Source organism: Dromaius novaehollandiae, unplaced genomic scaffold (genome assembly GCF_036370855.1).
Source record: "Dromaius novaehollandiae isolate bDroNov1 unplaced genomic scaffold, bDroNov1.hap1 HAP1_SCAFFOLD_30, whole genome shotgun sequence".
In the NCBI taxonomy this organism is placed as follows: Eukaryota; Metazoa; Chordata; class Aves; order Casuariiformes; family Dromaiidae; genus Dromaius; species Dromaius novaehollandiae.
In genome coordinates, this window is record NW_026991333.1 from 4,723,208 (window position 1) to 4,746,105 (window position 22,898).

A 22,898-nucleotide genomic window follows, 5' to 3' on the forward strand; every position below is an offset into this window, starting at 1 on the left:
CTTTCTCCATACATCCTTTCAATAGCAACAGGCAAGAGGTTTCCCTGGGTGTTCCCACAGTGCTATATGACAACCTGGACCATGTCACAGAAAGCAGTGGCATCTAATACCCAACCAACATGTGCGCTTACACCAGATTCAGTGTTTCTAATGAGATTTTGCCACCCAGAGACTGGGTGGTCATGGTGACAAAGAGATTAATGATGTGGTGGTTGGCGGCTTGGGAGAATAGGGCAAAGCACCCTTCCTCTATGTGTGTTGGTACTTGGAGCTAACTCAGGAATAAGAGTGGAGCTTCCTCTGTTGCGCTGATCTCTTCCATGTGCCGTGTCCAGCCTCGCCCGGAGGGAGTTACTGCAAATGGCCCAAACTTTGGCACCAGATGAAAGCAATGAAAGCAGTGAAAACACTTATCATATTTCTTTTGCCAACACTGATGTCTTAAAGAGTTTGTCAGGATTGCAATGAGCTAATTTATGAATGCAGAGCATTTCTACTCCGCCCTCCAGATAAGGATCTCAATAACAGAGCCTCGCAACAGCCCCATGAGGTAGATATTATTATACCCAAGTGGGTAAACTGAGGCACGCGTAGAAGAAGTGGCTTGTTCAAGGTTACAGGGCAGGTGAGAGGAAAAGCTAAGAATAGGATCCAGGGATCCTTCATGCCCGTCTCTTGCTCTGAGTAACACTTCCTCTCTGAAAAAGAAGACACGTGGCTGTCTGCTGGAAGGTGGGAGAGACAGGCTGATGTGCTCCTGCCACAGCATTCCCAGAGATAACAAGCATTCATTTTTCTGTTTGAAGTCCAAGGTTTGGTTTGCTAAAGGCCAAGCAAGGACACTGAGCACAACAGCAAAGAAAGAGATGACCAAGATTAGATGAGAAACCGAGTCTGGAGGACATGGACAAAAGGGCAACCAGAACATAGCTCCACAGGGACATTTGTGGGCCCTCCACAAAAACACCCTCAAATAAACTTGGAAACTGTGATGGAAAGACTAAAAGGATTTGCTTTTACAGGTTCAGTGGCTTCCAGTGAACCTTTTACCTCCCCATCTCCCTGAAATGGATGTACTCGGAAAGAAAGAAAGAAGAAACGCACAAGGAAAGCCGTATAGTTTTCCCCATGTGTAATCTACCCATGCTTGGACAGACAAATGGGATATTTTCCCTTCCAACATTCTGCAAAGTGCTGCTAGGCAGAGAAAATACAGGGCAGACTGTCCCATGCAGAAGGTTTTGAGAGAGAGCACCTGGTGCAAGCTTTGCTACAGTAAGTTGGTTATTCTTACTGCGTTGGAAAGAAAACAGTCATGTAAAATCCTGCATAAATCCACAGCTCTGGCCTGTAAAATCTCAGCCCTGCCTGGTCTTTGCTGAATATTTTCAGGGCTTTAGTTTTTTTGGTTTTGTTTTTTCCCTTTATTTAGTTTCAAGAATGCAAATTAATGCTGGTTACAGAATTTATCCTTCTTAGGGTCAGGAAGGGGAAAGTCTATCTGTACAGGGAAATTCTAAGCAGAAGTGCGTGGGTTGCTGTTAGAGGGTGAGTGAAGCAGGTTGCCTGGCTTGTAAACCAAGCTACTATTTTTCAGGAGGGTTTTCATCTAACTCCAGAACACACTTGCATTAAGCAGAGCAAAGCCTGGTAGGCAACTAGAAGATGAATATCCTTCTGGCAGCTGTGGCATGCCCTTGGATGGTGAGTGTTAGAACAGCTCCAATTATTTCAGTGGGACTCTGATAATTTACATCAGCTGTATGGTTAATTACTTACATTAAAACATTTTCATGCTGGTCTTGAGAGAGGGGAGAAGGACTGACCATCAGAGACTAACTGGGAAGGGAATCAAAGATGTGCCACTGAGTGCTGAGCTGGCAGGTCTGCAGCACGCTGGTCTAAAAGCCAGCTTTCCCTCAAGGTATTTGGGGAGATAAAGGAGCAGATAGACCAAGGGTGAGAGTGACATTGCAAGAGCATACCTTCAGACTGCAGCTCTCAAGGAATAAGCTCTTTCCTAATAGGGCACAGCTCATTTTTCCAGACATCTTGAAGACACGGAAGGCCAGATTTCCAGATGTGAAATCCTGACTATTAAGAAAGGTCCTTGCAAGGGATTGAATATTGATGTCCTCTATCTGAAGATGCTCTACCTACTACCCTGAGGGATCTGAAGTAACTGATCTTGCAGCCTCTGAAAGCAAAACTTCATTTTCATTGGAGCTTCTCTATGTAAAGACTTAGGACTCAGGATTGACTGAATCCCTTTTAAAGAGTAGGAAAAAATCCACTGAGCATCATGCCATCAAACGTCAACCAGGTGATCTTCTCCTGTCACCCAAGAATCCTGTTTGGGCATTTCCACTCTTTTACGGGAGAATGTCTGGATCTGGAGTGAAGTAAGAAGGAAAGCAGATCACTTCTGCTTACCGAGCTGAGGAGGTGACCGCCACAAGCAGCTTCTCAGGGATGCAGCCAGTCCTGCAACGAATCACAAGGTTTGTAGTCAGCATCAAGCCCTCAAGTCAGTATCCACCAAGCTGTACGGTTTGGCCACGGGACAATCCATGTATCTGTACTCTAGGCAAGGATTCCTGCCAGTGCCTAATGTCAAGTGCTGTTTATTTCTTTCTGAACTAAAACCAGTTTAGTGGGACACCATGAAGCAGCAAACCCAAAGAGTGACTATGGTTTAAAACAAGTGGTAGAGCTCAGAAAAGATCAAGAGAAAGTTAATTGGACAATAGCTATGTATAAAGGAGGGAGACAAGGAAAGAGAGGATGAAATTGTCCTGTGTCTGGAGCAGAGGATGGGCTGACTTCTGTTGCCTGTTCCCCTGTTCAAAAGGAATGTTTTAAAAGCTTTTATGAAAGAAAAAGCTGATGAAAGCAAACTGGAGAAGCTTAGGTTACCCAGACATCTGTCATAGCCCAGCCCTGCAAGAACACGGGAAAGGTGAGTGGAATGACCCAGAAGGGGAAAATGAAACGAGCCGACCTGACCTCTCTGGTCATAGTGTGCACTTAGCCAGGAGTTGGGCCTGTTATTCTTAGGGAAGTTTCCCCTGAAGGTGTGGTCTATACCTCCGGCGCTAGACTGTTGCATAGAGTTGCGTGAGCTGGCGGACTTTGGGCGGGCTCTACCCCAGAGCTGGCTGTGTTTGAGTAACAGTGATCTGCCATTTATAGGCTGCATGAGCAAGATCGTGTTATGCTGGAAAACCCTTTGAGACCCTCTGGGTTGAAAAGCACTATGGAAATGAACAGCTCTATGTATCTAAGTCTAGCTCTATCTTATTTTTGAGAAAGGCCACTGGAGATTTTCAGGCATTAAGAGACAAGAGTGTGTCCGCATTAACCGGTGCGGGAGGTCAACCCCAGGAGCTGTTAAATAGTCACTAAAGCCCATGACTTTTGATGGTGTTGCTGCAATCCCTGCTGGAGGCTTGAAAATGTCCCCGTTCTGGTGGTTCAGCAGAAACGAAGCCTGGAGAAAAACTGAAGAGAACTTTGGTGGGGGCAGGAGGTGTGAAAACTAACCATGACCATCGCCCACAGACTCCCCGTTTCGACATTTGGTCCTAACTCTCATCATATTCATCGGGTTAGACTCAGCTCTGGAGGGCACAGAGCAAGCTGCTCTTGAACATGGAGGGCTTGTGCTTTCAGTAAGGGAGCATGGAGCTTACTGCAAAGTTTCATTTTGTTTCTTGTGGTAGCAAGGGCTGATCATCCACACTCCACTGTTGGTGCCCCGTTATTTCAGCAGCGTTAAACAGCTGTCGCTAAAAGCCAGATTTGTCCATTAGCTGGGAGAAAACCCAGGGGATGCCTGCCGTGATCCTGATAAAACGCATGCTGCCGAGAGGAAAATCCCAGCCTTGGTTAAGGAGGGAGCAAATCCTGCCCTCAAACCCCTCCGTTGTCAGAGACTGCCAGGCCTGATGCTGATCTCTTATGCCGGTGCCTGACAGGAGCAAGCCGCTCGGCTCATCCTTGTCTTAGTGGCACTCGCAGCCTGGCCTCTAGCATCTCCCAGCTGGCAAATAAGATCCCAACGGAAAGTCAAATCTGGACTTCACAGCAAATTAAATGGAATGCAACTGAATCAGAACTGTGATGCAAAACATCATTTTTGCTGGATGAAACGCAGTTTCCACAACCTGGTTTTAAGGAACAGTATTACATATAGATAGATACACTAGGCTAGATCTTGAGAAAAAAATAAATAAATATGCTAAATAAACTAAGGCATACAGTATAGGGGATATTCTGATCAACAAACCAATCACCATTAGAATCAAAAAGTAAACCAGCCTTTCACTTAGGACCCTAACAACATTTCTCAATGCACTAAGTACATTTTAAACCATGCAAGTTTACACAAACATCTTAACTAGGTTTTTTTTTTTTTTTTTTTACTTTTTAAAACACCAACATTATGCATTTCTTTGTTAATTATATTGGTTAAAGTTGCAGCCGTTTGCTGCCAAATATCAGATACATCATATACATATTTTTATACAGAATCTGGACAACACAACATTACACAGCCTAAAGAGAGAAAAAAAGATTATTTGTTCCTTTGTTTGTTTATTTTCACTTTTGTAAAAAATATGAAATGATGATAGGAAGGAGGGAGAAGGTGTGGGAAATCTTCTACCAAATTAAAGAATTATATCAAAAGAATTCCCAAATCACGGTACAACAAGGAAAAAAATGGTTCAAACTCAGCTCCACATTTAAGATTTTCTTAGCTGAGAAACAAGACTTTACACACAGAATGTATTAGTATTTAAAAATAGAAAGAATTGCAACACCATGCTGTCTGATTCCAAATACATCTTACTTAAAAAAAATTTTTTAAAGGGAAAAAAATCAATAAACTTAGTGACTGCAAAGTTATCTCGTTGGTTTGGATTTCCTACCTACTCAGGATGCATTGCTGTGCGATGGAGCTGGTCAGCCAACGTGGCCAGGACAACGCCAGGATAAAGAAATGACTCAGGATTTGCCCCCTGGTTCTGCTGGTCGCACGTTCGGGGCAGCGGGAGCTGTTAACAGCATCGGGAACCATCAAAACGGTTTGGGGTCTTTGCTTTTCCGTCTGCTGGGGTTGTTTGAGTGCAACTTTCTGACAAGAGCGGGGGTGACCTACTTGGTTCCCGTGGCCGTATCCTGCCCATCAACATCCCGTAGCAATGTATGTGTTTGGTTAGACGGAAAGGAAACAGAACCTGGAAATTAACCATGGAGGATGCTATCGTTGACATGCTAAGTATACAAAAATGTTAAAATTTCAGATATAATCCAAGATACAAAATCAGTTCTGACAAGAGTTTTGTTGTTGTTTTTTTTTTTGTTTTTTTAATAATAACTATTACAGTGCAAGGTTTCTTAAGTTAGTATTACAGTAAAAGGTGTGTATCTGGCTTTACAGTAACTGTATCACTGATTTTTGTTATGTATAGTAGGTCCCTGATGTTAAGTGTATGCACCAGTTTGAGAGAAAACCCCGCACAATAACGGCTCTTTGGCTTGAAATACATTTTTTTTTTCTTAAACAGTTACAAAATAACACATCAATTTCACAATTTCACAAGCACATACTTTTGCCTTAATAAAAAGCATGAAAACTTTGTCAAAACCCTGACACTTAAAGAAATGTAAAAACCGGTCAATGAGGGACGTGACTGTGTGTTTGCGTTGCGGCATTCTGCCACCCCACCGAGCTCCTCGAGTCTGAAGACGCTTTTGTGTTGTCAAACTGCTGCTTCTTGCCCATCCACCACTGTCTGGCCTGGGCTTCACAGCCTTGTTTGTGGCAGGCAGCCTGGTGTTCAGCTCCCACAGCTGGGAATTGAGTTTGTGCGTTTAACATTACAAATGATCTGCCTTTTGCATGAACGAGATCCCCAAAGCGAGATGCCGTCCATGCCCTGTGATTCCAAGCCACATGCGGATTGAGGGGGGTGTTTTTGTTTTAGAAATAATCAAGATGAGATACAAATGACTGTGCAGCCCTGGCAATCTCCCACCGCATGGGATTAACTCAAGGAAAATGCTGAGCTCCTACCCCAGAAGAACAACTTCACAGCTAAGCAAGCGGACTTGCAGAACGCACCACGAAGGAGGCAATTCAGGAATAGCTGGGGTGAAACTGTTTTGATGCCTTGGCATTTGTGCTTGGATGGCAAGATCACAGGGACCTAGAAATGGAGGAATGAAGGAGAAGTAGGATAGCTGTTATTTCAAGAAGGACTAATAATTTTGAGATGGACTAGAACAGCATTAAAATGTGTCAGTACTTTGAAAATTTCAGAAATCCACAAATTTTTAAGAGTTTGGACAGAATGAATATTATTGTTAAGATTTACTTTATCTGACTTAGATATTGAAAAGTTAACTTTCCAAGCCCAAGATAGTGACCCTCAACTTTCTCTTTGATTCTTGAAGAGTAATACCCACTCATCCTAGCAGAGATAGCTGAAGTAAAAGAGATGAATCGCTGTCTGGAGGTGCCTATTTCTCTCCAGTGACGACAAAAGGAGCCAAGGGTGATTTTCTTACAGGTTTACAGTCAGCTTTTCAACATCTAAAACCAAAGTGAATCCCACCTGTACTGCCATGACTACTTTTTGACTTAGAAAAACTAACACAATGGAGACATTGCATGCCATTTTTGCTAGTCGTGCAGCAAAGTCTTTTGTGTAAGGATGAGCCAACATTCCTGCTGTCCTTCTTCCACCCCAGCCCCATTAGAGAAGTTCAGACATTAAGTTCTAGGGGGCAAAATCACTGTAGAAGCTAGAGGTCTTAAATGTTTTCTAGAATAACTAGGCTTGCCCTTCTCAACTAGCCTCACAGACTAACTTCCCAGGGCTTCAGATAGTCCAGTTTTAAGCACTTGTCTTACCAGCTTTTGACTACTTCTGATCTAGCCTGGGAACTTGTGATCTAAGTATCTGAGGACTTTGTGGACAGGCAGTAAAGAAATCTCCATGGAGGTCCTGACTTTTCAGCCTTTTGGGGTTAGGCTTGTGGTTCTCTTAAGCTTACAGTTTGGGAAGAGAGGTGGTATATCTTTCACAGGATTTTTTTCCCCAGTTGAATTTCTCTTTGTCTTTTAAATTTATTTTTGCTTCAGAACAACTAAATAAAAGTGAGGACAGACTGCCTAGCACACCTAGCACATGCCTCCACACTTCTGCTGTTTTTCCAGCGGCTGATCAAACTTTGAGAGAAATTTCCCATTTAATGAAAACCCAAGACTGAGGAAGACCGTGATGAGAAAGTGTGTGTCTAATCCTTGAGCCTTTCCTCTTTAAAAGGAAGAGCATTTTTCCTGACCAGGGTTTTTGTTAAGTTTCCTCTACAACCCAGTGCACTGGCAGGTTTAACATGTTGAGGAGCTCCTCAGGCCAAGATTGAGGTGCGTTGGAGAGAGGTGTGGGTTTCGACAAGGACAGCTGCTGCAATGAGGAGCTGAGGAGCAAAGGCAGAGCTGAGTGGGGATGCTGGGCCTGACGGGAGGATGTGGTGTCTGACGGGACTGATGTGTGGCTGCTGGCACAGCCAAGATCATCCTGCTCTTGTGCTGAACTCATGCTTTTTTTTACAGTCTCAAAAGTGTTAGGAATAAAATCGAGGGGGTCAAGAGAAAGAGACAGGGATGGAAGATCTTTGAAAAAACGTTTGTCTTTATCCCCACTGAGCTCATAATATTCATTCAACCTCATTTAGCCTCTGGCTGGGATTTCATTTAGCCGAAGATTACAGATGCAATTTCTAAAATATGAGGGTGTTTTATTTCAATATAAAACATACCTTCTAAGTAATTCTGCAGCCTTTCCTATCTGAGTATCATGTATTTACCTACCTGGCCATTTGGAGTGGGGAGAGAAGCTGAAAGAGTGGTAAATCCCACTGAACTTTCACTGTCTAAAAATTAAAGTGCCTAGTCTAACCTCTTTACATCAGCTTCCTCTACCATTAGTGGAAGAAGACAGGCACCTTGGGCTAGGGATTCATCCCACAGATCTCACACAACTTTGTCAAGTCTAACTTTCCGGTCGGTGACATGAAGTGAGATGAATCTCGTCCATTTTACCTGAGTAAAGACAACTTGAAGAGACAGAAATTGCAGAGTCAAGCACTAAATTACTTTCTGTACTACTTTGAACAGTAGTACAGGGGACAGGGTCATTTCTGCTGTAAGCCTGTATTTTAGGTAGTTATGAGATTAGCTGAGAAACTCTTCTTGGAGCTGTGATTTAACCTTCAGCCTCAGATATTCCTGATTATTTTCTGACTACTGTTTTATTCCTTAGTTCAAAGTCTGGTTGGTTATAAAGTCAGATCAACCTGTTTGACTAAATTAGCAAGTTATTTTCACGCTTCTACTATTTTAAAGCTCGTTTAACTAAGAAGGGCCAAAGGTGACTGCAGTAAGCCAGGAACCCCTGCTAAACATAAGCAGAGTTAAATGGCATTGATTTCTAATTACAAAATAGCTACTCGGCCACAGTCTGAACATCCTTCAGTTCTACTTCTTTTTCTTTTAAATTACTTGCTCCCCTTTCAGTCAGTGAATTCTGCTATTTCATAATGGGCCAGGTAATGTCAATTAACAAGTAAGAGTGCTTATAACAATGTTTATAAGAGGTACATCAAAAACTGATGTCTGAGGTCTGAGGGACAGGAGCACTGTGTTGGAGGGAAAACTCAACTCAGTGGATCCTCCACCCTTCTTTCTTTCTATGTGAGATCAAAGATCAGGAACTGGCCAAGTGGAGATGCTTCCAGCCCCAGCGAGCACATGCAGAAACCAAGCTGGCATAAAACACTCTGGGTCCTTAGTGCAGAAAGCAACTCAGAGACAATGACTTGGAATAGGTGAAGAGTGAATCTCTCAGGAAGATATGTGTAACCTTTCATGGCTTTTGGCTTCGGTAGGTAAAAGATCCTGTGGGATTCCTGTGGGTAAAAGCTCAACCATTGTCCGTGTTGCTACAACCAGTGTAGATGGCTGGGGTCTCCAAATTTCAGCTGTCCTAATGCAGACATCTAGCCTAAGGCAGCTGTCTAGATCCATACTGTAGTCAGTAGGAAAAGACGGGCACTTCTGGAAAGCGATCTATCATATGCCTGCTTTAAGATGGGAGAAGGGACCCTAGGCAACCACCACACTTATCTTCTAGTTGGCTAAACATGGGTGCAGTGGCAACACTGAGGCCTTATCACCTACTCTGGAGTTGAAGCTGTGCTTCCTGCTCCCCCCTTGAACCAAGGGGGAAGAACGCCTTGAAATGGTTCTTCCTACTTTGGCCATACCTGACACATGCAGGTGACTATCCACTAGCCACAAAATCTTGGCACTTTGATATAGTCCTTATTTTTGCTTGAATTCTTGTTTGATTTAGTTTCATTTTGTTTCTTGTGGTAGCAAGGGCTGATCATCCACACTCCACTGTTGGTTTTTTTGGCCACTGATTCCTGTCCTAATTCACCCTAATTCACATCTGGTAGATGTAAGAAGGCTTTCCTTTTCCTCCATGCAGGTTTAATCTGATCCATCTGATCTGATCTTATCCACATGATCTCTTAGCAGGGGTTACTGGAGATTGCAGAGGATAGTGCTGTACAGATGCCCAAGTAAATGTTATCAGCTTTGCATCCCCCTTCTCATTGCTTGCCCACGCACACATCACCCAGAATATTTATCATTCCTCTGCTTAGCTGATGGTTCCTACAGGCAAAAATTGATTTATTCAACAATATTAGCCTAAAGCTATCCAAAGTTGCCCAAAATAAGAAAGGAACAGCGTATTATAGCTTTAAGCAGGCTGCTTCAGGGGGTATTTCTAAACTAAGATTTTACTTGCCAAATTTAGACTGCAGAAGGTAACGGATCATCTTGACCTATGTGTTTTTCTGATCTTGGCTAGAGGTTATGAAACAGCAACAAAATTCCTCTTACTTTTCGCAAACTTCATATAATGGACACGTTTCCTGGAAGATTTGGATTTTTCTTCAAGACTAAATTTCTTCTGATCACTTGCTGAGGACTCTAAAAAAAATACAGATGCCAGCTCCATTAGAGAAACGCTAGCCACAGAATGCAAACATCAGTATACTTAACTTTCCACCTCAGAATTAAGTCTCAATAACATATCACAACATATTACTGAAGAAAGCATGGCAAGTCTTGCCTGAGACATGTTACTGCATGATTTTTTTGCCACATTCTCTTCCCTTCCCATTTCCAACCTAATGTAATTTGAAAAGGGAGATAGAGGTACTTCAGGTCCAAAGCAAAGTCTGATTTAACATCATTTCTATGGTGAGCGGAGACTAATCAGGTCAGGGTCTACTGTGCTGTTTGTTACAAAACCATCTCTACTGGCAGAGTCTGAGAAAGCTGTAAAAAACAGGCAATACAAAATAAAACAGTAAACATGAGTGGATAGAGAAAGAAAAAAAAGTCACAGCAGATAGGCCTTCCACTTCTAGCAGTACTCAAAGTGCCTCCACCTGGATGTAGCATGATACATTGTAGGGAACGGCGATCGGAAGATCTCGCGATGGCACGGAAAGAGGAAGGAAGAGGAAGGATATGACGTAGAGATAGCAGTATGCTTGTAGGTATATAAGCAAATACATGCGTACAATAAACGCCATTTGCAGCATCCTCATATTGGTGTCAGTGCTCATTGGCCCGGAGGCAGGGGGAGCCTCCGTGCCGTCTCAGGCGAACGGGAGAGTGTCGCATCAGAAGGCGACAATACATCTATGTAAGGAAATTAAACAGCGGCAGAGCTTTACTATCCCTGAGGCCAACTGGAACAAACTGCCATATCTGTATTATTTATGTCTCCTAACTTCCGGAACAGAGCGGCTGCATCTAAACTGCTCACTAAGTCCCAAAGTTTGCTCAGGAGTTGCTTAGGAAAGCCCTTGTTGCTGCAGACCAAAACCATGTGGAGGACTAGTCTAATTTAGTCTAGTCTATTTAACAGCAGAGAAAGCAAGTTTTTGCGGCTTGGCAGATTAATGTCCTGGTACAGATGAACTCTTTGCATCCACAGAGCCTACTAATCTACAAGAAAGTCTTAGAAGTAGGTACCTGCTGTCCTACAAGAACTACTTTATTGGTCCTGTCCTGAAAAGCAATAGGCACTATGGGATTTTGTGCTCAATGACTCCAGAAAAAGCTATGCGGGTGTGATGTTTTTTTCTCCCAGCAGCAGCTGGGATGGGTAGGGCAATCAACCCATACCTTAAGGGCCAAGTTGAGTCACCTTTTTCATATGATTCCACGCCTGAATGCTCTGCAGACCAAGCTTTTTTGATGCAGGAATTACAGATTTCCACGGTTTGATAGGTAGTGCCACTTGATGATAGTCATTGAGCTAAAAATGAAATCTGCAGCCTGCAGTGGGAGAGTTTACTGCCAGAAAGCAGCCTCAGATCTACTCTTGCATTTACACACTAAACTCTACTGAGGGAAGGAAGGACTAGCAAATCCAGTTTTAGAATCTGCAGTTAGCTTGAAAAATTCTTAAAAAAAAGGGGGTGGGTCTATGGGGAAAGTGAGCATCACAAGGCAAAATATTCTGACCAGAGATGAGGTACTTCTGAGTCTGCTCTCTGATCCACTTGTGCTGAAGGGAATACTACTCAGCAATGGGTTTCTGCAGGGCTCCCTCCTGCGCCTCTTTCTTACAGCAAAAGGGGCACCAGCACCGCCTTGTGCTTTAAGGAGGAATTTCACTACTGAGCATAGAAATGTGCTCGTGTTTGCAAATAAGAGGTGTATCACGGCCTCTTCTAGTGACTGCTAATACCTCTGACGAGCTGAGCCAGTGCTGCAGGAATATTAATACACTTTTTAAAGCAATTCAGTCACAGCAATAAAGTTCCCTGGCATTTCTATAGCAAGTTTCACACAGATGAATATTCCAAAGCTCACTACACGGCTGGCATGTTTATCCCATTTTACAAATGGGAAGGGGATGGTCACGGCCCAAAGGGAGTCGTTCAGGACGACCTCCCTCCCCTTAGGACCAGCGACCAAGTTCGCGATGCCCTTGGACTGAATTAAGGTGAAAACGACACCAGCCAACCAGCTTTAAGATTTATTAAGGCAAAATGGAATCAACTAACTAGACATGTCTCGCGTCACACGTTTAGGAAAAAGAGAGGAAAAGGGGAAGACAGAGAGAGAGAGAGAAAGACAGATATCACCACCCGTGGATCCAGCGGCGTCCCGTTGGTCCTCTTCTCTTGGGAGTCTCAGCGGCAGCGGAGGTGGGGGGCAGAGGCGGGAAGCTCCCATCTGGTTCCGCTGACTCCGCTCGAGTTCTTCAGTCGTCCCAAGCAAGCCCCCCACCCCCCCATTCACCCAGTCTGCAGTTTTTATAGGTTCTTGCCCCACCTCTGGGCGGTGCTTCCTCACTTCCCATGCAGATTAACTGTCATGCGCAGTCCGCCCTCTCGGAACCTTCCAGAAACAGGCTGGGGCATCTGGGGGTCTCCTGCTCATGCGCAGATGGCAAATGAGTACGTGCGGTCCATGCCCTAGAGACGACCTTCTGCCCTTTTCACGCCCTTTTTACCTGTTTACCTCGCAGACGGCTCCTGGGGGCCCCGGCGCGGCATTGCCCGATGCGCCTTGGCAGCAGCGGCTTTGCAGCAGCAGCAGCAATGTCGAGACAAAACCTCATGGAGAGAACCGGTTCTCTACATCCCATTGTGGCCAGTGAAGGCCAAGAGGCACTTTGGGACCAGAGTGCGTCTTGGTCCAAGATGTCCTCCTAGGAAGGGGGAAAGCAGTTGTTCTCTGGAAGTGCTAATCTCCTTGCCCTGTGTGTAAAGACGGACAAGCTACCCAGCAACTGGCAGAGAGTGGGTGCCAGGTATGTTGTCCTGTGATGTGAGAATGGCAATCCTTTTGTTTTTCCCTCTTTCACCTTTCCCAGCAAAGGTGTCCATGTCCTTTGCTGCCTGCCATTGGCCATGGATGCTAGCCACCTTCCTCTTTGCTCTTGTGTTGTAACCAGGTTCCAAAATCTCCAAAACTGGAATGGAATCCCAGCACACGGTCATGGTTAATCACAGCTGAGATTAGGATTGAACCTCAGGGAATGGCCCATTTTAGCTTTCCAGGGTAGAGAGTGGGCACCCGTGGATAAGAAAGTGAAGGAAGACGTGGAGAGGCAGACGAGGTGCTAACAAAGGGTTTTCAAGATTTGTTTAGGGTCAAAGGCCTGTCTTTGTTGACCCGGCTGAATTGACGGCCATGGAATAGAAAGGGATCCCCTGCAGACGAGCTGCCAGGGAGAGGTGTCCCACAGACACTGACAGCTCCTCTGAGGGCCACCCCCAATACTGAATTTGGAGGTTAATGCAGTGCTTTACAAAGTTTCAGGCGTGGGGCTTTTGGGCTCCAGTTCATCTCACTGAAGGCTGTTTGTTGACCCAGGAGCCTTCTCCACCTGAGCTGACCTGCTGGGCTCCCTGGAGAGACCACACACAAAAAGAGGCACCCGGAATGTGCCCATCGCACTCAACGTGGGCTGAATCGCAGACAGGCTGGCACTGAAGTCCCTGCATGCAGGCATGAGTGCCCTTGCCCATGCACGATATCGAGGGCCCTTTCAGACTCCCTTCGGACTGCCTACAGTGCACACTTGCAGCACCGGTCCCAGCAGCTCCCTTCACTGTTTCCCCTCACTATCTCCCAGGAACCTGGCGATGTCTGGGAGACTCGAGGCCATCACAAATGACAGGAGACACCAGTATGTGTTTTGGCAACTCTACTAGTATGTGCATTTCCATTGGAGAGAAGAGTAGTGAGGGCTACGGGCTGAGGCACTGACTTCTTCCCTGCAAATATTCACAGCAGAGGGAGATGGCTTATATCTGAGGAATCCAGAGTCAGGAAAGCACTGTGGGTCTTGATCTTCCTTCCCTGTCTGCTCGCATTTCACCCCAGATGAATTTGCTCTCACTAGAGAAAGATGACACGGTTGCAACATTTCTCACCTGTAGCAACACTACTTTATTAGCTTTATTTAGAGAAGAGTGCACAACTGCTGTGAGCTCTGGGTGCAAGCCAGAGCTTTCCTGAGTGCTTTTCTGAGGGCCTCCCTGACCTCCCTGTTCCGCAGGCTGTAGATGAGGGGATTGACCAAGGGTGTGAGGACTGTATAGAAAAAGGAGAACACTTTGTTGAGCTGCCTCAGAGGGGCTGTTCTGGGCATCAGGTAGACAATGATGAGGGTGCCATAGAAAAGAGTGACAACAGTGAGGTGAGAGGAGCAGGTGGAGAAGGCCTTCTGCCTGCCCACACTCGATGGGATCCTCAGGATGGCAGCTATGATGCACACGTAGGATGCCAGAGTGAACAGGAAGGGGAAGACTACATCCAGGACACACAGAATAAAACTTACTATTGTAACCGCACGGGTGTCACTGCAGGCAAGGTCCAGCAAAGTGGTGAAATCACAGAAGAAGTGGTCAATAGCCTTGGGGCCACAGAACTTCAACTGCAATAGGAAAGAAGTGACTACTGTGCAGATAAGGAATCCCATTAGCCAAGACCCAGCTGCCATCTGGAGACAGAGCTTCCAGGCCATGAGGCTTGCATAGAGCAGGGGCTGGCATATGGCCAGGTACCGATCGTAGGACATCACAGTCAGCAGGAAACATTCAGTACCTGCTAAAGAAGCAAAAAAGTAGAACTGTACTATACAGCCATGAGCAGAGATGGTCCTGTCCCCGGTCAGGAAGCTGGCCAGCAGTCGGGGCAGGATGGTGGAGCTGTAGCAGATCTCCAAGGAGGACAGATTGCCCAGGAAGAAGTACATGGGGGTATGCAGACGCTGGTCTGCCATGACCACCACAACAATGAGGATGTTCCCAACCACAGTCACCAAGTAGATGATGAGTGAGAGGAGGAAGAGTGGTGTCTGGAGAGTGGGGATATTCCCCATTCCCAGCAGGCGAATCTCCACTGGCGATGTGCAGTTGTCCCATTCCCCTTTCTCCATGTAGCTCCCCGGGTCCCTCATTTTTCTTTTGCCAGCAAGGCGACCTAAGAGAAAGAAGATTTGTTTATTTCTTTTGGTCTTGTATAAAAGAACTGTGAAGGAAGCTTCTGTCAGAGAAAACATGGACTCTGGCAATTCTCTCAGAAAGTATTCACTCAGACTGTGACAGTGTCTCTACTACACCTGAGGTTATTCCAAAGAGCAAACTCAGTCCCTACCAGAGAGCAAAATACCTTTATGTGAGGGCCAGATGCCCTTTTTCCTCAAAGGAGGAGGACCGGCACCGCACCAAACAGCCGATCTCAGCTCTCTGAAACACTTGTTTTGGGAGGGACAGGCCATGTACTTCCTTTAACATGGTGTGGTCAGGAGTTCACATCCACGGCGCTGTGCAGTGGGACTGCCTGAGGGGATTCTCGGGCATCCTCCAAATGGGCTTTAGAGAGAAAAGTGAGATAGATGTGAGAGAAGGTGGATGCCTGAGCTCATCAGCCGATGTGAGGAAGAGAGATTTTGAGCAGGGTGGGCAGAGGGAGGAGGACAGGGAAGACCCTTTGGCTTGTATAACTCCCCCCAGCAATGGTTTCTGAGGGCTTTGGGGCTGCCTGGCGGCACAGCTCAGCAGGTGGACCTCAGCACCACCAGCTGTGCTCATGGGGCTCCCTGGGCAGCACTGCTAGGAGAAGGGGTGGGTATTTCCGTGGTGAGCAGCGGATGACATTGGGAAGGAGCATTGTTCTGCTCCTGTTTGTGGTAAGTGCCCAGGACGTACCTGTGTGCACGGCCAGGGAAAGTCCCTGCCTGAGGAACACAGCCCTCTACCCAGATCCTACCTCCCAGCAGAGGGGTGGGCGCCCCTCGGCAGGACTCTGGGCTGGCTCAGGGACAGCAAAGGCACAGACTCTAACTCCACACCCCCGGCAAGCTTTTCAGGACTCTGCTCAGCTAACAAGGGCATTGGAAGAAATGTGTGGAGGGGAAGAGGGAGCTGGAGTAGAGGACACCCAGGAAGGGAAATGCCTGTCACCTCTCTCACTCAAAGATGCCAGCATGCAAAGCCTCACCAGCTGAAAAGGAAGAGACCTGGCTCAGAAGACACAACGCAAACCTGCAGGCCTCAGGATGAGGTGACGATCTCTGCACTGATGGTGCCGGGCAATGACGACCAAGGTCGGGGTGTCACCCTCTGCCTCTTCCCACCACATCCTTCTCTCCCCTGAGCTCTCTGCAAGCCATGACCCAGGGCTCAGGCACTGCTCTGCCTTTGGTGTCTTCTTCTGGCAGCTCCTGTGGTGCACGTCCAGCAGCACCCAAATGCCCCCTGCTCTCCAGAGTGTCCTGGGGTTTATAGCACTAACGAGTCTCTGAAGGCTCCTGCTGCAGCTCGTCTCTCCCCAGGGTCTGCAGAGAGTGAGCAATGCATAATTGGCTCTCAAAGGAGACTGAAACCTCTGAGCTGGTGAGAACTTTGTAAACACTTCTGGCATACAGCTTTCCCCATAACTCTGGTCACTCCAAGTGTGGGACATGCTCCTTTGAAAAGGAAACTGAGGCAGAGAAATCATCAGGACTCCCCCAAAGTCATGATGCAAAGTCAGTAGTGAGCCCATGAATGGGATTCCCCTCACCTCCCTGCAGACAGCTGTGCATTCACTGACCCTCTCAGGTTTAGAGAGCCCTGATTGCCCGAGCTGGTCCCTCCAGCCTCCCCTGGTGGTCAGTGGGGAGGAAGAGGCCGAGCCACAGGCATTTCCAGGGGCCTCCTTGGCTGCTGTTGTGGCACCAATAGATGCCACCAGGCATGAGTCCTCTTGGCCCTGTTGGACTTGCATGTGATGAGATGCTGTCTCCTCGGCCTCTGCCCTGGATGGAAATGTAGGAAAGGGTGGCACAGTGGACAAAGACTTTATTGCTGTAGCTGCTAAGGACAGGAGACATGAATGTCAGGGGGAGGATTGTTTTTCATGAGAGGAAAAGTCATTTGAATTTAAACACGAAGGTGCGCGTGTAACATCTCAACGTGTTCCATCCTCATCCATTCAGGAGTGCTGGCACATGGGATGCCTTCTTCTGTGCATGGGAAGGCCATGTAGCTTAGATCTTGTAGTATGTCTCTGGCCTCCAGCAGCCTTTTGGGAAGGCTGAGAATCACCTCAAAGCTCTGTGTTACCTCTCCCGCCACTCGATCTTTCTCAAATATCCAAAAGCATTATAAATAGCCCTCGAGATATGTGTCAAAGGATCAAAGAATAACTCTGTTTTGGGAGGACTTCAGGAGGACTCTAGTCCAGCTCCAGTCAGGTTAGGTCGGATCAAGGTGCTCAGGCTTTATCCATTGGGCCCTGAAAAGCTCCAAGGATGGAGACTACGCAGCTTCCCCGGGCAACCTCTTCCAATGCTCGACTGTCTCATGGGGAAGCAGTTTCTCCATTCATCCAGTCTGAATGTCTCCTGTTTTACCTTATGCCCACTGTCTCTCATCCTCCAAACTTGCACTGCTGTGAAGAGCCTGGCTCTGTCTTCTTAACAGCTACTTTGTAGGCACTGGATGGATGATGTTATTTTCCCCCCTCTCCAAAGCCATCTCTTCTCCAGGCTGAAAAAACCCCCATTCCATCGCCTTTCCTCACAGGGAAGTGCTACAGCCCCCTTGATGCTCCTCTACTGAACTCACTCCACTTTGTCATTGTCTTTCCTTTATTTGGGACCCAGCACTGGTCATGGCACTCTAGATGTGATCTGAGTGCACTGAGTAATGGGGGGTGATCACTTCCCTCCATCTCCTGGCTGTGCTCCTGCGCATTCAGCCTAGGAGGCTGTTGGCCTTCCTCGCTGCCAGGGCACGCTGCTGGCTCACGCTCACTTGTCCATGCATCAGCACCTCCAGGGCCTTTTCTGCATAGTTGCTCCAGGCCAGTCTGTTGACAGAGCCCTGGTTGCACTAACAGGCTTTCATGGTCCTGACTAGACTCACCAGACGCCTGCACACACGCCCCTGCCCACAGTCCAGGAGTCCCATCTAAGCTCAGGCCTTCATCTTCTGTCCCATCTTGAGTTAGGTTGCAAGTGTGCCTGTCTGCAGCTGTATTACAGCTGTGCCTGTTCCTGACCACGGATCCTGTTGATCCGGAGTCTGACTCGCGGCCTGACTTTCTGAGTTGACCTTGGACCTACCTCATCTCTCTGTGACTGCCCTGCAATTACGGGGCTTTGTCTGACCTTGGTTACTGTCACTGGACCTGATCCTGATTTGCTGACTTGTGTTCCCAGCTTGACCTTGGACCCTCCTCGTCACCAAGAATTTGCCTGATGGTATGGAGTCTTGGTTGAACCTGGCTGTGATCTCCAGGTCTGCCTTGCTCGTCTTGCTCAGGTATGGTGGGGCTGGGCCCCGGCTGGTGGGGCCCCTGTCCTGTCAACCATTCTATCCCACTTGGCTCCCAGCATGCTATCCCTCCGGGAGCAGCCAGCTGTTGCTGCTCCCTGAAATCTGGCCCCAGCATATTTTGTTGCAAGGGGTTTTTACTTCTCAGAGACAAAATCTGACATCTGTCTTTCTTGAATTTCATGTGATGTCATGCTACCTGTTCATTGAGACTGTGGAGGTCCCTCTGGATGGCTGCCTTGTCTTTGAGCATATTGACTGGTATCCACCAAGTTTGTTCTGTTCTGCGGACATCCTCCAGGTGAGTGATCAAGATGTAAAATAAGACAGATCCCAGGAGAGACCCCTGAGGGACTGCACATGTTAATGGCCCCCAGGTAGAGTACAACCCATCAAACAGTCTATTGGGAGCCCAGTCACCCAACCAGTGTTATTCTTCTGGTTGTCCACCCATCTAGACATCACATCCTGACTTGAGAGATCATGTGGAAAGCCTTGTTAGAGACAAGGTGAGTGACATCCACTGGTCTTCCCTCTTCCACTGATCCAGTTGTTTTATCCTAGAAGGTAATAAGGTTGTTGGGGCAAGAGTTCAACTTGGGAAACCCATGCTGACTATTACCAGTCACATTCTTTTCCATGTGCTCACAAATATATTTCAAGAGGACTCACTCCATGATTTTCCAAGGCACTGCAGTGAGGCTGAGCAGCCTGTTGTTCCTTGGAGTATTAGAAGAATGATTAAAAGAATGGCCTGTACTGAAGAGGGGTTCAAATTTTGCTTTCTTCTGGGCATTGGGTATGCCTGTCCTCTTCACCACCGCCTCACAAAAATGATAGAGAGAGTCCTGGCAAGAACATTGATGACTTCCCTCAGCATGCTTGGATTTAGCCTGTTGGGTCCCATGGATTTTAGAAGTTGAGTTCTCATAACTAACCTCTTACTCAGGCCTCGTCCACTGCTAGTCCTACTGCTCCTTCTTGAACCTTGTCACTAATGACAGCGGAGTACTTCAGCCTTCTGTGTGTCTGCTGTCACTACGCCACCCACTCCATTCAGTAGGGCATCAGTCTTTCCTTGTTCAGCCTTTGACTACTGTCAACGGACGTCCTTGACATCCTTTTAAAGTCTCAGCTTCAGCTTTGGCTTTCCTGACACCATTCCTCCATGTGTGGGCCATGTTTCTCAGTTCCTCCTTTGTAGCTTCTCCCTGCTTCCACCCCCGGCATGCTGCTGCTTTGCATTGAAGCTCCACGCCAGCTGCCCCCACCCGCATTAAGGGAGGAGGAGACATTTCACATGAGGCAGTTTTAACACCTCCTGAAGGCCAGATGCTCTTTGGAAGGGGAAGCCACCAGTGCAGTAAACCTCCATGGGAAATGTTTTGGGATGATCTGACCTAACAGCCACCCCTAAAGAATGTCTCACCCCATAGCCAGAGCCCTTTCATCTTGAATAAATAAATAAATAAATAAATAAATGCAACCTCTTTTGGAAAGGAAATCCACAACCATCATAGCCCTCCGAATCAGCTAATCTCTTGCCCAGGTTCTGCCTCCTTGTCCAGCCTCTGTCTTGCAAGCTATGGAGATGGAATGTGCCTATGGCATGCTCAGTGGGCTGGTGCCTCCTCTCTTCTCTTCTCCCGCAGACAAGACCAGCAGGAGTTCAGTGGTCAGAAACCTTCCAGCTCAGAGGCAAGAACAGAGGATCTCCCAGAAATGGATCAGGCAAGGAGATCTGGAGGGAAGATCATCCCCAAACAAACACCACTGACCTCATATCGTGAACTAACTGAGAAGGTCAGGAGGCTCTGTTATCAAACTCATGCTCCTTCCAGGTCCCTGCTGGGAGCACAGCTTTCCTCCTGATCGACAGCCAGGACCCAGGGTCCAAGGCCAAAGCAGGATGGAGGGGTAATAGCTCCAGCCACTTCTGGGATTATTGCTCATAGTCCTGGTGTCCAAGAGGGTGTCTTTGTGGGATAGCGAACACAGGCCCCACTCTGATGTGGTGCAGAGCATCCTTCAACTCCCCTGCACAGGTCACTCCTAGCACAACCTGCTCCAGAGCTTCCCCAGGGAGATCAGAGTAGGGCTGGAAGTGGGGAACTCCCCAGGGACCCAGACTGAGCTTTGGGGTTTGGCTGGGTGCTGCACAGACCCCTTCCCCCTCCCACAACAGCATCCTCCCATTTTGCCAAGTTTTGAACAGACCCCTCTCCCCAGCTGATACTCGGTGCCCCTCTGACCCAGACCAGGAACCACCCCCAAATATGCTGAGCATGGGTCAGATTCCCCTGTTACAAAATATTGCCCCCCCCCCCCATGCTGGGCCCTTCACAACCATCCCCCATTTCTTCTCCCAAACCCGAGTCCATTAGGCCCCCACATCACCCCTTCCCTCAACATGCTCCCCACCCCAGGCCTTAAATCCTGCTGCCCTCCCATGGAATCCTGCCCTTGGGTGAAGTGAATCCTGCAACATCTCCCCAAGCATTTATGTCTCCCGTCTTGATGCCTCCGTCTGAGAGGGCTCCCCGGACTCCCATTAAGGCCAGTGGATGCAAAGAGGAAATCTGGGATCACAGTTCATGTCGGTCCAAAGTGTCCTCCTAGGAAGGGGGAAAGCAACTGCTCTCTGGAAGTGCCTTGTGAAAAGGCAGATGAGCTACTCTGCAGCTGTTACAGGATGGGCATCAGGTGTATTGCCCTGTGAGGTGAGAATGGCAATCCATTTGTTTTTCCATCTTTCACCTTTCTCAGCAAAGCTGCTTTCCCATTTCATGCCCGTTGCTGCCTGCCATTAACCAGGTAGAGCAAACAGAACCTCACTCTGATGATAGTCACATTCCTCTTTGGATTGTTCTTTCAATGAGGCTCCAAAATCTCCAAGCATGGAACAAAATTCTTACACATAGGTATCATTAAGCGTATCTGCCATGAGGATTGAACATCAAGGCCCAAAGTATTTGTAGCAATTTCCCGCTTGCTTTAGCAGTACCTGTGACGCTTTTATGAGAGCCTGGGTCATGTTTGCATTGAGAATCACTTCAGAACTACTTCTGAGAGGCTGCAAAAGCATCTCTGCAGAGCCCAGGGCATTTCCCACGCACACAGGGCATGTAAGGGAGCCATCGCATGCTTTTTCAGGGTGGAAGAAAGGAGGCACAGAAGTTCATCTCCAGAGATGCTGTAAACCACTCTCTTGCTCTATTTCTGGTAGTTTCAGAGGTCTGAGGATGAAGTGTTAGAAATGAGGTTCGAAGATGAAGTACAGGAGTGCGTGCCTTACTTTAATGCATAGAGTGCGTTGTCCTAAGGCCTTTAAGTTTACAGGAAAGAACCCTCACCTTTTTTGGAGAACTGGGAAGGGTTTTTTGTGCGACATGTGCTGAGAATAGGATTCACATATGGAGGTGCTGAGGACCACCTCTGTGGGTTCAGACTCCTGGAGGATGCAGGCCAAGGCTGATGGATATCAGGGGAATGGAGGCAGCACAGTCTCTCCAGCTGCTGGCATCCCAGGCACATGGGCCCCTATGACTCGTGCTCCCCACCGCAGTGGCTGGCACTGAGACCTTCTCACAGACACCTGCACACAGAAGAGACAGCCCCCTCAGCCCAGAAAATGGAGTTTAATGAGAAGGCAGGAGAGGCTGGGGGACATCAGGCGCAGGGCATGTCAAGCGTACTGACCAGCACCCTGTTCACATGTCATCCATTCCTTTCATCCCCTTTTCCCCTTTATTTTCTCATGCTTGTAGCCCCTCAAAACACCTTAATCCATCCCTTTTCCCGCCTTTGGTCTTTCCTTAAACATTCCATAGTAAGTCTTGCACAATCCCAAAATGCTCTTCCCAGCATCCCAGAATGTCTCATACTCCCATAGGCAGCAACCACCATCCTCAGTCTGCAAGGCCAATGGTTTATGACTGAAGGATTATGTGCACAATCAATCATAGATGTAACTTAGCAAAGTTTTCAAAGTTTCAGCATGCTATTAGTCACCTACTGAGGATCTGTTGCGGGTAAGGAATCTCTCGGCCTCAAGGAGTAACCTTGAGAGGCATCCCTGCTCAAGAGGAGGTTCTGCAGTGCGGCCTGCTGCCATGCAGGAGAGCTCCATGGGCTCTGGGCTGCCCCCTCTTTATGGGGGAGGAGATGATTGACTCATAGTCCTACTTACATGCTAGATGGGCCTTAGTTGGCGCATGCTCAATTAGCCCCTGCCTACGTGCTGTTTATGGGGAGGCCAGGTTGAGGGGCAGAGAGCACAGTGAGGTGGGAAGGAGCACAGCGTCACAGGTGTGTGTGCTGCTCTTGCTTTAGCCTATGGCACTGCTCCCGGCATACATCATACCTCAGCATGAACTGCGTGTTAGTCCCAAAGCTTTAGCAGGAGTGAACAGTCCCATCCTTGGTGACAACACAAATACTCCTTTTTTGGAGGAGAA

The 22,898-nt window shown here is 47.4% G+C and overlaps 2 protein-coding genes across 2 annotated transcripts in view; both read right to left on the reverse strand.

The window, feature by feature from the left end:
- Positions 1-6,075: 6,075 nt before the first annotated feature.
- Positions 6,076-22,898, reverse strand: part of LOC135325828 (PIN2/TERF1-interacting telomerase inhibitor 1-like) — a 205,911-nt gene continuing 189,088 nt past the window's right edge. The window contains exons 5-6 of the mRNA XM_064503806.1: positions 9,983-10,072; positions 6,076-6,212 (exon numbers count right to left, since the gene is read on the reverse strand). Coding sequence (XP_064359876.1) covers positions 6,076-6,212; positions 9,983-10,072 — 227 coding nt within the window. The remainder of the gene's footprint in view (positions 6,213-9,982; positions 10,073-22,898) is intronic.
- On the reverse strand, positions 14,079-15,056 carry LOC135325812 (olfactory receptor 11A1-like). Its single transcript, XM_064503791.1, has one exon. It carries the CDS (start codon positions 15,054-15,056, stop codon positions 14,079-14,081), a length of 978 nt encoding a protein of 325 aa, XP_064359861.1.

Bases quoted from the DNA above. Each gene is read 5' to 3' on its own strand.
- LOC135325812 (XM_064503791.1), bottom strand. From the start codon at position 15,056: ATGGAGAAAGGGGAATGGGACAACTGCACATCGCCAGTGGAGATTCGC.